Raw genomic sequence first — 16,518 nt, forward strand, 5'->3', positions numbered from 1 at the left:
AGTTTGGAAGCTTAAGAGGGATGTATGGCAACAAAACTTGTGTGGACTGGCCAACAATAAAATTAGTTTAGGTAATGCAGACTTTGGTTTCTCTAACAATGTGACAGGTCTCCTTTCTTCTACACTCACTACATACACCTTTACTCTGTTCCAGACTATGTACCAGGAACTACTGCCTGCTAGTAAGATGGTAAGGAGACAAGTGGACATGTGAGTGCTAGGGAACAGTCCTTAGAAAGTGTGGAGTAGGCGCATCATTTGATGCATTTATGTCAGGTTCAAGGTGCTGCCTGCATAGTTTGCCCTTAGTTGGACAGCCTGCATGATTGGCAGGCAGCATGACATGCATTCATGCCAGGCTGGCCTTCCAATTCTTTGGACAGCCATGCCCCCTTTTTGGGCATGTTCACCCCTTTTGGCAGGTCTGGTCATGTGATTCGCACCAGTGGCACACCCTTTTCCCCTGCCCATTGACTTCCTGCTTCACTGGACACTGCTGTTAGAGGGTATGGATTTACCTGAAAGAGGAAAGCATAAATTAGAGAGAGATTAGCATAGAGTATGTATTTTCGTATAGCTGCATCCTTTGAGTTTCCCTCCAACACCATCTGCATCAGATACATGATGCTTGGGAGGTATGGTTGTTTTAGTGTTTTTGGTCGATAAGATACTGTAATTAGGCCCATCATAATTGTCAGCTCCAGGCCCACTGGGCTTTTAATCTGGCCCTGGCCACGCATAAGGTTTCCTCAGCCGGCGGGCGGGATCAGTCTTGCCCACCGGCTGACGTTATTACTGGGAGGAGCGACACCGACCCGAAACCACCGCCGAGGGACATCTGCGGGGTCTCAGGTAAGTGACCTGAAGGGGTTTTCACCCCTTCAGCTATCTGGGATGGGAGGTGAGAGGGAGAGGGGACCTGCAGTGCCAGGAAAACGGATTGTTTTCCTGGCACTGGAGTTTCCCTTTAATAAAAAAAAAAAAAAGAAATAGTGAGAATGCATCGAGATGCACTTCTGAAATGCTATCACATATAAGATAGAAAATCATATACTGTGGATTGTATAGTACCATCTAGACATAAGTATGGACCTTATACAGTAGCTAAAAGGTGCTTCCCATGATAGGGTTCCATTTATTAAAAGCAAATTGAGTTCATAAAAGGCAAGTATGGTGTAGCAAAGCAAAATAAACAACCATCGTAAAACAAGTAAGCTGTTGGCAAAACATTCAAGAAATTAGAATGTAAAGCTCTATGTTTTTTTTTTTTAATATTTCCCCTACAATTTGTCCTATGTATCACGTTAAAGAACAGAACAAAAACACTACAAAATCTTGACAGACTTCCTTTAAACACGAGTCAGCCTTTACACATGCAGAAGATACATTTCTCTAATTTATAGGGGATCTTCTGCTTTCCAGAGGTCTTAAACTACAGCTGGTGGGAAGTATATTTCAGAGGAAGAAGTGTCAGGATATGCCGGTGGGTGGCAGGCTGAAAAAAATGTGGTTAGAATATAAAAGGATGCTGGATTTATATTACAGCTCACAACTGAGTTAGCGCAGAATATGGAAGGCACGTTTCAAACAGCCTAGCAAAGACTATGAAACATAAAAGAGATTGAATATCAAAAAGAATCTGAAAATCAGGTAGGAAAGTAGCAAGGTCAACAGGTTTTCTGCTGTCAAACTCTTTGATTTTTTTGAGCTGCTTTTAAAAGATAAGTTATTCCTGCTGGATTACAGTCCATTTGTTTTTAAATAGTCAAACAAAACCAAAAAACAGGACAGAAGTTGAGGTGGGAATAGGGCACAATGCAATCAGACATGTTAAAAATAATCTTTTTTATTGCTACAACCTCCCTTTTCTATGGTATTGAAAGGAATATTTATATTTTTCAAAAAGGAAACCTTTAATAGTCTTTTAAATTTCAAACACAAGGCAGCTTAGTGTCCCGTAAAGAAAGAGAGAGAGGGGAAGAGAGAGATTTCACAGAGGAGTTACAAGAGATACAAAGTAGAAAGCTGGTAAAAAGAGTATACGATTTGGCACCAATCTCCCTTGTTGTAACATGGGATTCAATACCTACTAAAGGCACAGTTCTCACTAATACATCACAAGGGAGCAGAGATGTAGCACTATGACCTATAAGCAGGAGAAGGCAACCGTCGTCACTCCCGATGTTGTGTACTACATCTCCCATAATACTCTTGAAGCCATAATGCTGGCAAAACATCAGGGGAGATGAAATACAAAACATCTGGAGTGCTGAAGGTTGGTTACCAATGTCCTATTCCTTTAGTTTCTATTGAAGAAACAGATCTCTAGATTATGATGGAGCTGAAATGTATCACCATATCCTATACCTTTAGTCACCAGTGAAGGTATAGTTGATGATGAGACTAGGAAGCTCGACTTAAAAAACTCATACTTTTAAAACCATGGGAGAGCCTACCCACTGTCTGTATCACAAATAAGACATTAAAGGAGCACTATAGGGTTGGGAACACAAACATGTATTCCTGACCCTATAGTGCTAAACCCACCATATAGGTGGCTTACCCCCCTCCATTTACCCACCCTCTAAAAGTATAAAACTCACCTTATTTCTGGCGCCGTGCAGGTCTGCAGGTGCTGGCCCGGACCCCTTTGTGACATCATTGGATCGGCTAAAATCGGCACGGGGGCGGGGCAAAACAGTTTTGGCCAATCAGGACCTCCTCATAGAGATGCATTGATTTAATGCATCTCTATGAGGAAAATTCAGTGTCTCCATGCAGAGCGTGGGGATGCTGAACAGCAGGGCTGCTTACTGTGCAGCCCTGAGCCAGGAAGCCCCTCCAATGAGCAGGAAGCCCCACCAGTGAAAATGCCTGAAGGGAGCTATTATAAGCTGTAGTTGTTCTGGTGACTATAGCGTCCCTTTAAGCATTCAGTTTGTAAAAGCAGTGGGAGTCACTATAATAACTCAAAAACGCATTGTTTAAAAAACATATAGATTTATCTATTTTGATGACATAAAAGCTTTTTGTTCAGCTGTGAGAAACTGCCATCTGGATACTGACGCAAACAGCTGTAAACACATGAGTTGTCTATTGTTTTGTTCCATCATTTTGTGGAAGTGAAAATTTTCTAGGGAAAGACACACATCGAGAAAAGCGTTTTAAAAGGACAAAGACAGAAAACATCAGTAGACAATCAGGAAGACAATTCAAATTATATTTGAAGAACATTTCTGGAACAGTGTTTTAAAAGTAGAGCAGTATACAGTTGCGTACTTGGTTTCCATGGTGACAGCTGCACCCTTTTGAACTTTTGCAACGTTGAGCCAAACTAATCCCTTTACACATCACTCTCAAGGTATGAGACATAGAAATGTAACTGAAGGTGTTCATTGGCATCTATGTAAACTCATGATATTGACTGATCGATATTATTCATTGATATGACTGTTTATTATTTGAGTTTACATTAATGTTTAGCTATAGTTATTAAAGAAATAAAATATTTTACTGAATAGAAAAAAATGTGGACAAAAATTGTAAAAAAAAAACGTGATTTCATAGAAATATCTTTTGTTTTATTTACACGGCTACCAATTTAGAGCTGTCAGAGAGCACAGAATCACATGCAACAGACACAGTACCTGATCAGCCCTGCGGAGGAGTCCGGTGATCACCTGGAAATACAACAGAATACATTCCTTATTGTTCTGAAACCTTCAGATGGATTACTAAAACACTAGTAGAACAATAGGCAGCCCACACACCTAGCCTGAAGGAGGCGCTGCTTGCGGAGTGCTTGTTCCAGCCATATCGGGATCTAAACAATGAATGCCAGGATCACAGTGTTCTTGTGTCATTTTAACTTTGCTATAATTATTACAATTTCCTTGATTTTAACAACGCTCAGCTGAGATCCATTTCTGCTAGTATTAGCAGCTGCCAGACAAGAGAGGGAAGTGAACTACAAACGGAAATTCAACTACCAGTGAAATTAACCTGCTTTGGAGTGGGTTCAGCAGAGTGTAGGCACATAAGGGAGCAGGCCTGCTGTGATGGAAACTTGGCAGACTGGAATAAATGGCAGCACACAACAGCACTTCGCTCACATACAAACACGTGTAATTTTCATTTATTCTCCCACCACTAAGAGGAAGACGGCAGCAATGAGGAGAGTGAGGTTCAGGTAAATATATCCAACAGCTCCCCTCTCCCCAGGTGCCAACATGTTAGATGACAGACAGTCATAGAGGTCTTTGATCAAAAAATGCAAATAGCCCAATAATCACAGTTCTGCTTCAAAGGAGCACTCCAAACACCTAAAGCACTGTAGTTTGCTGAAGTTCCTTATGTGTGAAGAGTGTGTCCTCTTTTTATTAAAAAGAAAAAGAGAAAAGTGCAGATTATAATAGAAATCTACTCTTTTATACCCTCCTGGCTGTGAATCAACCAACCGGTCCTGTCACTTCTGTGTAGTTCCCAGGGCAGCAATAGTTCAGAACATGCAAAGATGACTTCTCACTGAGCTTAATTGGAGAGTCTGTGATTGGACAGCCATAGAATGTCTAAGCTGGATAAGAAGGGGAGGGCTGGCAAAGGCTGCAGACACGATATCTGCAGCTTTTTCAAGATGCATGACCCTTTGAAAAAAAAATATTCAAAAGGTATGTATAGCTATACAGTTCAGAAATTCAGATTTACCTTTGACATTTCCCCCCCTAAAATTACAGAGCAAAATTAGTGACTTGGTTATTTAAAGGGAAAATAAAAGTCCAATAAAAAATACCCCATATTTCCTACTGTATAATAGAGAGAATTAATAAAAAATAAATAAAACTAAAAAGAAACAGTATTATCTATATGATATATTCTCTTCAAAGCTGTATTTAGAGAATCTGACTACAGGCAGCTACAAGCAGACCCCTCTCACACCAGGAATTGGCTTAACGAATAAGGAGCTATTCATTCTGGTCTGTTGGGTCTGATCTATAGACCTTTGTCCAAAAACAGAGGAGAGAGGCACACGCACAATGTGGAAAACATTTACATATCAGAGGAGGGATTTAAAATATCTCCTTAGATGTGTCCAGGCCAGGGGGATGGATTTAGATATCAGAATGGAGAGTGGTTCCAGAGTACACTATCTATGAAAATCCATATTATGCTACTAGTGTAACTGTTTCAACACCACGTCATTTTCATAGATCAAATTTCTTGGCATTGTTTCATACGGAGTATTTTAATTGATCCTAGTTCAAATTGCATCCACAAATGCTTAATATTTTCGAACATAGAAAATCCAAAAAAGCCTATGTGGCCATTTAACCCCTTAAGGACACATGACATGTGTGACATGTCATGATTCCTTTTTATTCCAGAAGTTTGGCCCTTAAGGGGTTAATTATTAATTTATGCCCCTATTAGTGGTCTCTTTAATGCATTCTCACACATGTTATTTCTGTGAATTTCACAGGTCATTTGTGGAAGAATTTTTTTTTAAATAATATTAATAAATGTATCTCCTTTATATAGGTTTGCCAGGGTCGGTGAGATTAACGGGACAACAGCAAAAGAGGGCACAGCATATATATATATATATTTTTTTTAATAAATGCAAAACTTGGACAGGAGACATTGATCAATCTTTCAATCTTTTTCTAACACTAAATTTTATAGGAGGGGGGTTTCTGACATGGACATTTCTGTGAAAAATTGCAAAAATACTAGAACTAGAAAATATTTAGAACAAACACATTAGAGACAAAAAAAAAATAAAAGACACTTTTCATAACTCATTGCTTAAACTCCCTCATTGTGTGATGTGTGTACCAACAAAGAAGTTGATGGATTTCTGGTTTAAGAGTACTGAGAAGTATCACATCACCATCTGAGTGGATGTTTCAATGTCTTACCTCTTGCAAGGTGCCATTTCCCCCGGCCACAATAATCAAATCTGTGCCTTCCATCAACTCCAGCAGCTGCTTGGCTTGGCCTTCATAGTCTGTCTGAAAAATTTAAAAGTCAGAGGTCCACTCAGTAAAATTACCAGTTGCAAAAAGGATAATGTCATTGCAGATAGCAGCAATTAGGTTTTGCAAAAATAAAGAAGTGGTTGGCATTTTGAGGAACTAGAGATCTATATTTGCATAGGCTCAGGGTCACTTTATTAGGTAGACTTGCTTATTACAAGGCAGGATCTTCATTTTCCTTCAATTTCTTGCCAAGAAAATATTATACTAAACACCAGCCACAAGAATTGTGATATATTTCTTGAAATTGGAACTTTTATAAAATAAGTCAGAGGGGACATGCAGTGTTCCTTTAAAAAATGTCTATAAAGTCAGGTCAGGTCAGGTCAGCTGTATCTGAAATGCTGGAACCAAAAATCATATTGCAGTAATAGTCACTGTCATCAAGCATCTCCAAAATTCTGAAATTTGGTGGAAAGCCAATCAAATCCATGCCTGCCTGATAATATAATTTTATCCCACTATATAATATTTGTAGAGTTCTGATAATCTGGCTGGATAGCTCCACTTAAATTCCCTGTACTAGAACAAGAGCCTTTTAGTAAATTTAAATAAAGTGTGTGTGTGTGTATATATACACATACACACACATATACATACACACAAGTTATTTAAATTCATCTATACGGTTGAATTTAAATAACTTGTGTGTATGTGTATATAAATGAATTTAAATAACGTGTGTGTGTGTGTGTGTGTGTGTGTGTGTGTGCTTCTCGACGATCCACAACTATCACTATTTCTGATGCACAAGACCTTGTCCTATCATGGCGTTTGTGGCATAAGGGATCTTGAGCTGACTTGAGCTCTTATTTGGAAGGGCAAGGACCAGCGGCTATGTTCTTACGGCTATGAACTAGCCACATAATACTTCACTAGTATTGGCCACCCTGCCGGCTGTCCTTATACCGACCTTCCTAGTTCAGCTATAAGTCTTTTTTCTATTGATGTATAATTTATCTGGGGTATACTTCTGACCGCGAATGTACCCGTCCACATATATATATTAGGCTCTATAGGGCACCATACAAGGCTGATAGGTGAGCACTTTGCTAGCATACATGCTACATTGTTAATTGGGGCTACATTGTGTATCGGGTGTATCAGTGATCCCTACCCAGGAGGTCTCAACCCTCACGATCGCCCATTCACCTATAGTCAAGGTTTCATTTATGTTATTCATTTATGTTACTTGTTACTTATTTATGCCTATTATTTATATGGGTAAGTGAGTGCACTGCTGCCTTCACCCAGGAGGTTTTAGTACACACTTACACTTTATGTACATTGCGTGCAAAATTACCGCTTTTTTGCACTTAGCTTCTGCTGAGAGGACACTGAAAACTTTTGAACAGGACCTCTCTATAGATATTGGTTGACTAGTGAAGTTTTTTATGTATTTATTTTCTGACGTTTTAGGATTTACATACAGAGGCTTCACCCACTAACGTTGGAATACTAACAGACACCATTGGGTAGTTTACTCATGTCTGACGACTGTGCAAAACCATCGCCCTTTTGCACTTAGCTTTCCACAGTAAGGACACTGGAAACCTCTGCACAGGTCCTCTCTATTGATCTTACTGGAAAGCTTTATATTTATTATTTTTATTTCTGACGTTGTAGGGGTCTACGGATATGGGTTTTACCCCTTAACGTTGGAACATGTTACAGACACTTTTGGGTAGTGTATTACGTTTACGTCCACATGTGTATAATGATTAACTTTCCCAGACATTTGTTCCCTACCAGAGGTATTACAGTGTCAGTTTCTTTATTATCATTATTATTTTTTTTGTGGCTATTACCACTTTTTAAAAATGCATTATTAAAGGTTATGTATTAACTATTTAGGGCACTCACCCCCCTTTTTTTTGTCTCTCACTACTTTGGTAGTCTCCCTAAGGGTTATCCCCTTATATTCAAGAGTGCTCGTTCTAGGCTTCCAACTTTCCTCCCTTTGTGTGTGTATATATATATACACACACACACATTATTTAAATTCATCTATACAGTTGGTGAGGAAATGCAAGCTTAGGCTTAAACTGGATTTGATGTGGTGTGGGTGTGAAGGATGTGAAGATGGGAAAGGGAGGGATCAAGGGTTAACCCATGGGAGGTGGAGACACAGGAGACTGAAGGCGAACCAGTATTGATCTCAAGTTTTAGGCTCGTTGAACAAATTTCTGAAAGGATGCAAATGACCAATGGTGCAGTCTATAGATTTAACACTAACATCACAAACTACTTGAGACATATAGTTGAGATAATTGATAAAAGTAAAATACACCTAACAATGAGGTCATCAACCAATTCAATGAAGTTACTTAGACATGTAGGTAGCTCCTGTCCTATTTCTGAAGAGAAAAAACAAAAACAAAAAACTCTCTATACAGACCCCCATTGTTCAGGCACATTCTGTATTCTGAGTGCTAGGAGACACAGTCTCCTCCAGAACAGTCGTTGCTATATTTATATTATAATCAACAATCTGCAAAATGAAAAATAGCTGTCTGGCAATTAGCGGTCACAGTGCTAATCACCACCTTTCATCCTGAGCTGTCACAGCAATTCAGAAAGAGGGCTTTTTATAGAGCAGATCTATCCGTGTACAACACCTGCCTCACAAACAATACTGTGCATAGCAACATCCAGACAAACCTTGCTTAAAGCTCCACAAGTATGTTCTGGATTACTCTGGAACACACCTTGACTTCCTTAAAACTGGAGCTTGTTGTTTTGGTGCCTACCTATAAGGTTTCCTAAATTGCCTGTATCAATAGTGTTCAAGTTTTAAGCCCAACTGAGATTTGAGAGAGTTTAAAGGGACACTATAGTCACCAAAATAGCTACAGCTCATTGTAGTTGTTCTGGTGTGTATAGTATGTCCCTGCATTCTTTTTGCTGTAAACACTGCCTTGTCAGAGAAAAAGCAGTGTTTACATTACTGCCTAGTAACATCTCCAGTGGCAGTTACTAAGACAATGTACAGCGCTGACTTTCAGCTTCTCCACACTGTACATGGAGGCCCTGAACATTCCTCATAGAGATGCATGGATTCAGGGCCAGATTAAGAGCCCAGTGGAACCAAGTGCAAGCAAACTGTATAAGCCAAAGGTAAAATACAGTACAAGGCCCCACAATCACAAAATATTTGGTAGTTATAGTTTCCAAACTGCAGAGTTAGAATCAACCTCACATGTAAAAGAGAAAAAGAGAAACCTTAAAGGACCACTCTAGTGCCAGGAAAGCATACTCGTTTTCCTGGCACTAGAGTGCCCTGAGGGTGCCCCCACCCTCAGGGACCCCCTCCCGCCCGGCTCTGGAAAGGGGTAAAAACTTACCTTTTTCCAGCGCTGGGCGGGGAGCTCTCCTCCTCCGATCCTCCTCTTCTCCTCCCCGTCGGCTGAATGCGCACGCGCGGCAAGAGCTGCGCGCGCATTCAGCCGGTCACATAGGAAAGCATTCACAATGCTTTCCTATGGACGCTGGCGTGCTCTCACTGTGAAAATCACAGTGAGAAGCACGCAAGCGCCTCTAGCGGCTGTCAATGAGACAGCCACTAGAGGACATGGGGGAAGGCTTAACCCATTCATAAACATAGCAGTTTCTCTGAAACTGCTATGTTTCTGAAAAAATGGGTTAACCCTAGAAGGACCTGGCACCCAGACCACTTCATTAAGCTGAAGTGGTCTGGGTGCCTAGAGTGGTCCTTTAATACACACAAAATATTAAAAGAGAAAAAAAAAAGTAGGAACACTCACAAAAGTAATGGTACAATTGAGCTAAATCAAAATGTGCACAAGCGCTTTTAGCCTCAAAGTGGGCTTAGTCCCCAGGAATCACAGTCAGCCGAATGAGTCTCTGTGTCTCAACAGGGCTTCTTGCCCTCACTGTAAGTGAGTATCTTTTTTGTTTTGTATATGTAATTCATTACAAATAGTGGGTAATCTTTATACTACAGTTCCCAACAAAATCCATACTGGCTTGGGTGGGGCTGACAGCTGAAAAGGGGAGCCGCACAATGCTATGCTCCTCCGGGTAAACGACTTGCAAATTCTTAATTTGGACTTAATGCTAATTTTCTGGGCTAAATTATGACTCATAACACGGGGGAGCACTCTGCTACTCAATCGTAATTCTTATGCCTGCAACTGGCAGATACGGCTCGTGTTAGACAGCCTTGAGGACTGCAATTTCGTTCAGGGACGGGGAATCGGACGACTCTCGGCCTTGACCTTGAGCTGCCTACCTTGGAGCCCTGTCTCCCTCCTCCGGGCCGGTGGGGAATATCCGGTCCCCACTGGCATAATATAGTGGTCACCCAGCTGACATTGCAAGCTGCTTGGCGATTTGGAGGGTTGAGACCTGGCAATCAAAACGGCTACCCTGCTGGGGCCTACAGTCTCAGGCGTTCACCCACGCCCAAGGGGCCACAACAAAGAGCCTCAGTTGCCATTATGGGACATGTGGTACTGGATTTGCTGAAGACTGGGATCGTGTGGAAAAGCCTTCTTGGGGTGTTTGATGGTGGCAGCTGCGGAGACTCACCCCTAGTTGGCATTGGCTGAGTGACGCACAAGCATTATCTGCGGTCTAGTGGTTTTTGAACCCCAGTTGTTGTTATAGAATGTTTTACTAGGCTCTACTGTATGACTGCAATTGTATATGCTGCTGAACCAGTGGTATCCTCCTTAGTGCTGCTCTTCCATTCTATTTATCATAAGCAGTGCAGCTTACTCCAAGTGCATATTTGTTTTATTTTTGTTTGCATCACAAAATCACACTATATTTGTATGTGTTATATTATAAAAGGTGCAGTATTTTCATTATTTCCTGTAACAATATGGTGTGTACTCTGGTTAAAGTGTCTTGATATGCCTGTACTTCTCTATTTCCAACACAAAAATAAAAAAATCCATATTGGCTGCAACAGAGAGGAGATAAATTATCTATATTGTTTGAAATGCATTGTAAGGGTAGCTCCAAGCACCATGACCATGAAACGGACAGACCCTTTGATTTGCAGCAAACACAAACTCCCAACGTGATTATCTTTTTTTATGGGATATGCCTCCTACCAAGAGCTGCTGGCTTTCAATTCCAGTTGTGAGGAGGCAGGGAGCAACATCCAAAGAACCCCAGGTAAGAAGTCAAATGATTAGCAAACAATTTGACTATTTACAATAGGTGGGCCTTCAACCACTAAAGCATGTGTATATTTAAGCTAGGAAGAACCATTTAAGAGTAGTTTGGGACCTGTATTGTGTGTGTGTACACCTAAAAGCCTTAGATATGGAAAGAGGGCCTACAACATTCATAAAGTTTCTCCATTGTTATACATAGAGAATAGGCTTGTAACTACATTTAGAGGCCGGTTTTTGGAAACACGGACAGTGGACCATACATTTTTGTGTTGTTGAGCCTTTTAATATGTATAGCAATCTCTAGGACAATATCAGGGAAAATTACGCTTTTTACTTCCTTACAGTAGAGTGCTCACTGACATCATGGACACATAAAACTAAACTTTAAGGATGCTCAACACTTCAAGTCTTGCATCCATGCTCAATAGCTCATATCAAAATGGTTACAAACAAATATTGGACTGGAAGAGCAGAATAAATAAAAGAGCTTTATTCCACCAATGTGGACTTAACTTATTTGGATCTGAAATGTTGCCAGATCTTTGTTATTTCAGTGTTGTGGACCTGATATTTATTTTGTGCATTCAGAGGTATAGTGAGAGTACCTTGAGACAGCACACCCAGAGCTACTTGCCATAGAGTGCTACTTTGCTCATTTTGCATTGCCTGAGCTAGGTGGAGGCCATTTTATACAATATCTGAAGCATTAACACCGATATTTTTATCTCTGGTGTACTCAAGGTTTAGTGAATAAAACTCAATGTCACTGACTGTACAACATGGCGCTCTACTGGAGCAGAGGGTGTTAAACTCCTCACAAATTCCTCTATTTAACATTCACAGCAGCAGTGCGGCAAACAGCATCTAATTTTGGAGCTGGGAGGTGGCTCACAACTGCTCTAATTAATCTGCAACACTTGATTGCATTTTCAATTCCCCCTCCTCATCCTTCCACTTCCAATTTCCTTTGGTGACTTGCAAGGCAAGGTCCGCAGCTACAGCCATGACCTATAAAGCAGACTTCATAGAAGCTGAATACTGCAAAAGCTTGAAACACCCTTTCAATGCCAAGCAAGAAAAAACTACCATACATTTTCACTAAATTTCCAAAGTATTTCCCTGAAATAAAAACCATTACATTGTATGCATTAGGGATTCATTACAGTAATAAAGTCAAATCTTTTATTGCTGTATAAAATAATGAAAGCCTGTACACCAGCGAAAATGGATAAGTACTAGAGATCAGTGTTTCTATATGTCCCAGTTAGCAAGGATATAAGTGCAGCAAACTCTGCCACTTATTAATGACAATGAGCTTATTCTACCATGAAATTGGTCATTCTGGCAATACAACCTTTTCAGTGAGGTATTAATGAAGATTGCTGCATTTATTTCTAATACTTGCACAACCTTTGCTACACAATTACTTCACTCTTGCATTATTCTCTTTCACACCGGCCTGATACATCTGAGAATTACTGGAACATTTTCCAGGGGCCCCTATGTATTTTCCACCTTTACCTGGGCCAAGGAACGGAAATATTTCTAAAGACATTGCTCATCGCGATCAAATGATGAAAGCAGAGATAACTTCTCCCTTTGCATCCTTGCAAAAGAGTGAAAGGGTATGTCATATTATGCACCTTTATTTGCTAATTCTCACAAAGCACACTACCACATAGGAAAAAGTGCCATTGTTAGGTACATTTATTTAAGTAAAACATAAAGAGAGGTGACAACAATGACATCTGAACATAAATGTGATAAAATGTAAGCTCTTTTGACAGTGTGTTCAAAATGCAGGACCTCAATTTATCAGTAAGTTATAGTTTTCTTAGCAATCCAGATACTTTTTAGTCCTATGCTTACCTGAAGTCCCTTTGTCGTCTCAGGTACAGTTGTCTAGTGCAGTGGTTTTCAATCACTTTGCAGCAAATCACATCAAACTGCGCCACAAACACATTGACTTCAGGGTCTAATTGGTAGACCGTAGTCCTTATGTATTTATTTTTTGTAAAGGCTTGCATTAAAATTATTTCTATTTGACGATTTAAAACTTGCAAGATATATATGCATACCCTTCAGTAAAAGTTGAAGTAAACGGTTCTTGTAAGTAAAAATGTAGGTGTGCCTTAGTCCAAAAAAAAGAAAGAAAAAAAAAAAAAGTTGGGAACAGTTGGAGTATGGTGCCATTGCCAGGATCAATAAGGCTTTATTCTACACCTTTAGAGCATCTACAACAGTATAGAGTCTTTTCACAGAGGCTAAACTGTCACTCACCTTTACCACCGTGATGTCTATTCCAGCCAAGTTCAGAATGGGAGCTGCATTCTTCTCAAAGAGGTTCCTGGCTTTTCTATACAACAAAATAAATGTATTACTATTATTTATTTCATTAACCAACATGAGGGTATCTGAATATCCATTTAAGTATTTGATATATTTAAAGGGACACTATAGTCACCAGATCAACTACAGCTTATTGAATTTATTCTGGTGAGTAGAATCATTACCTTCAGACTTTTTGCTGTAAACACGGTCTTTTTAGAGAAAATGCAGTGTTTACATTACAGCCTAGTGATAACGTCACTGGCCACTCCTCAGATGGCTGTTAGAGATCCTTCCTGGGTCATGGCTGCCTAAAATGCATCCAAACATTCAGTGTCTCCTCCCTCTGCATGCAGATACTGAACTTTCCTCATAGAGATACATTGATTCAATTCATCTCTATGAGGAGATGCTGATTGGCCAGGGCTGTGTTTGAATCGTGCTGGCTCTGCCCCTGATCTGCCTCTTTGTCAGTCTCAGCCAATCCAATGGGGAAGCACTGTGATTGGATCAAGCTACCACTCCTGATGTCAGCAAGCAGACTGCTTGTTTTTTTTTTTTTTTTAGGCAAACAGCATGCAGAGCTACAGTTTCTGGCTTGAATACAGTAAGAATTTGCTATATTTATGGAGGCATGAGGGGCTCAGGGGGGAGAGATGGTGGTTTTAAAACTAAAGGGTCAGGAATACATGTTTGTGTTCCTGACCCTATAGTGATCCTTTAATTTTTTTTTTCTCCTGATACAATATACAGGCCCTAAAAACTGCATCTGTATTCCGGCACACAAACATGCCCCTAAGTAAACATTTGAGTAAGGATGGCTTATATTAAATAGTGTAACAAGATGATCTCTGCGCTCTAGAATCTTTAAATAGTGGTGTTTAGTGGAGAGCTGGAGATCTGGCATTGTAATAGACAGATGTAGGCAATAACAGATAGTTGACTCTGAGCAGTTAAAAAAAAAATACATCTGTGCACATTGACATTCTGTCTTATGTCAGTACATAAGATACGAAACTGGGCACACAAGCACAGGAGATTCCCTTCGACTTTTTATTACTCACTTTTTTGACACCAGCAGAGTTTAAACTTACCTTGCTCTATCTGTCCCTCAAACAAAGGATCCCAAATAAGCTCTAATATTTGTCACCTGCCTCTATATTGTGGTGGAATCTCGGTAAAAATAAATTTAGTAGGCCGAGATTACCACGTGGCATGTGTACGTGCATATGCTGACGTATCGATCAGTTGGTTGCACGAGGCAAGATACGATCAGTAGTGTACGGAGCATGTGCAAGAATACAGGATGTAGTATTCCCCTCCTCCACTGTGCTGGACAAGCCATGCGGTCAAGCAGGAAGTTAATTCTTATTTGTATTGATTGGTCAAGAGAATGTGCGGGTGGAGCTTAATATGGGAGGAGTTATGTGCCTATATAAGGAGCCTACACCATTGTCCGGGGCTCAGAACTTGTGGTATTTTGGTGACGTTAGTCCCTCTGAGTCCCGATCGGTGATCCAATAAAGAATCTCTTCCTTCCTGAAGAAACCTGTGTCCATCTCTCTGTGCTTCGCTTCCGTCAGTTTCTCCGGTATCATTTGGTGCATTGGCCGGGAAGCTCATCGTTCAACGGTAGCTGAGAGGCAGAGGCGTGAGACGGTCTATCTTTGCCCACGTTCTCTACGGCTGCACCCCTGAACTTCTGCGTGGACCTCCCTTCGTCTCGGCGCCACTGGTCTGTTGTCCAGGAGATCATCGGCCTCTACGTAAGAAGTGCTGGGGTGTCCCCGTCGATGAGTGTGAACTCAGGTTCAGGAACGAGGAGGTAAGACAACTGCTGTTTTAGACGGCAGACCCACTAGGGGTATACCGATTGTGCGGTAGGCCCATAAGGGGTTATTTGTGTATGGAATCTGCCCCCTCTGTCGGAGGGAAGGAGCGAAGGCGCACCGCTCAATCGAACGCTCTTTAGTCAGACCGTTTGATTTGGTTAGTCAGGCGGGGTCCTGTGTAAATAGCCCTAGCCGGACACCGGTGTCTTGTCTAGACTAGCGTTCTAGGGTGTATATTACGTTCGCTAGGTCGGAGGGACCGGGAGACTAAGCGGCACCTGTGTAAATTCGGTTCGCTAGCTCTCAACCTATCTTGGCTAAGTGGGAAGGCGTGTAAATTTGGAACCCACTAGATTTTTGATAGTAATCGACTAAGAGGCGCCTGTGTAAATTCGGTCCTCTAGCTCGCTATATGTGGTGCTTGGGCAGTGTGGCTAACCAAAACGGGTGTATATAGTTTTAGGTAGTCCATTCAAGGTACTGGCCAATAGTTTAGTTGGGAATTGTAAATGTGATAAAGATTGTTTAGTAAAGTGTATATCTTGTTAGATAGCGCGAGCTCAGCCGTCTAGCGAGAGTGTTAATAGTGTGTTGCTGTATTATAGTGCACGGTACCATAACCCTGTATATTTACTGACACTGTATATAAGTACTAATCATTGTCGTCCATTGCATGTTTAACACCATAACCACTAATAATTGTATTGTGACCTTAACTTGTGCTTTGACCTATGCTAACCGTACTGTAACCGCTATTTGTAAAAGACGATGTTACTGGGGTGTGTTATAGACGGGTAATTCGTATATAGAGAATTATAGCGTGGGTGACTGTATAGTTTCGCCAAAGGGCATAATATTGATTATCTAGTGACTGGTGTAACAGCTGTGTGTGTACGGGAATTCCCTGAGTGTTTATTGTGTTATTGTATACGTTTCACTTGGTAACTGTACCACGTGGTGCTGTTGCCAGAGGAAACGGGTGTGACTGTTGAATAGTACGCGTGCATAGTATTCGTTGTCAGCGACGTTCCATTGATAAGTATGGGCGCGTCGCAGTCAACGATTCCGGATCCCTTAGGTTGTATGGTGAAGAATTTTAAAAAGGGATTCAAAACTTGTGATTTTGGGGTTAAAATGTCTCCTGTACGTTTGGTCACTTTGTGTACTAGGGAGTGGCCT

General features: G+C 40.8%; 1 protein-coding gene across 1 annotated transcript in view; it reads right to left on the bottom strand.

The window, feature by feature from the left end:
- The window catches only part of AGK (acylglycerol kinase), a 77,247-nt gene that overhangs the window by 21,770 nt on the left and 38,959 nt on the right, over nt 1-16,518 (bottom strand). Inside the window, exons 5-7 of the mRNA XM_063447586.1 lie at nt 13,460-13,535; nt 5,916-6,008; nt 3,648-3,680 (exon numbers count right to left, since the gene is read on the bottom strand). Coding sequence (XP_063303656.1) covers nt 3,648-3,680; nt 5,916-6,008; nt 13,460-13,535 — 202 coding nt within the window. The remainder of the gene's footprint in view (nt 1-3,647; nt 3,681-5,915; nt 6,009-13,459; nt 13,536-16,518) is intronic.

Source organism: Pelobates fuscus, chromosome 3 (assembly GCF_036172605.1).
Source record: "Pelobates fuscus isolate aPelFus1 chromosome 3, aPelFus1.pri, whole genome shotgun sequence".
Lineage (NCBI taxonomy): Eukaryota > Metazoa > Chordata > Amphibia > Anura > Pelobatidae > Pelobates > Pelobates fuscus.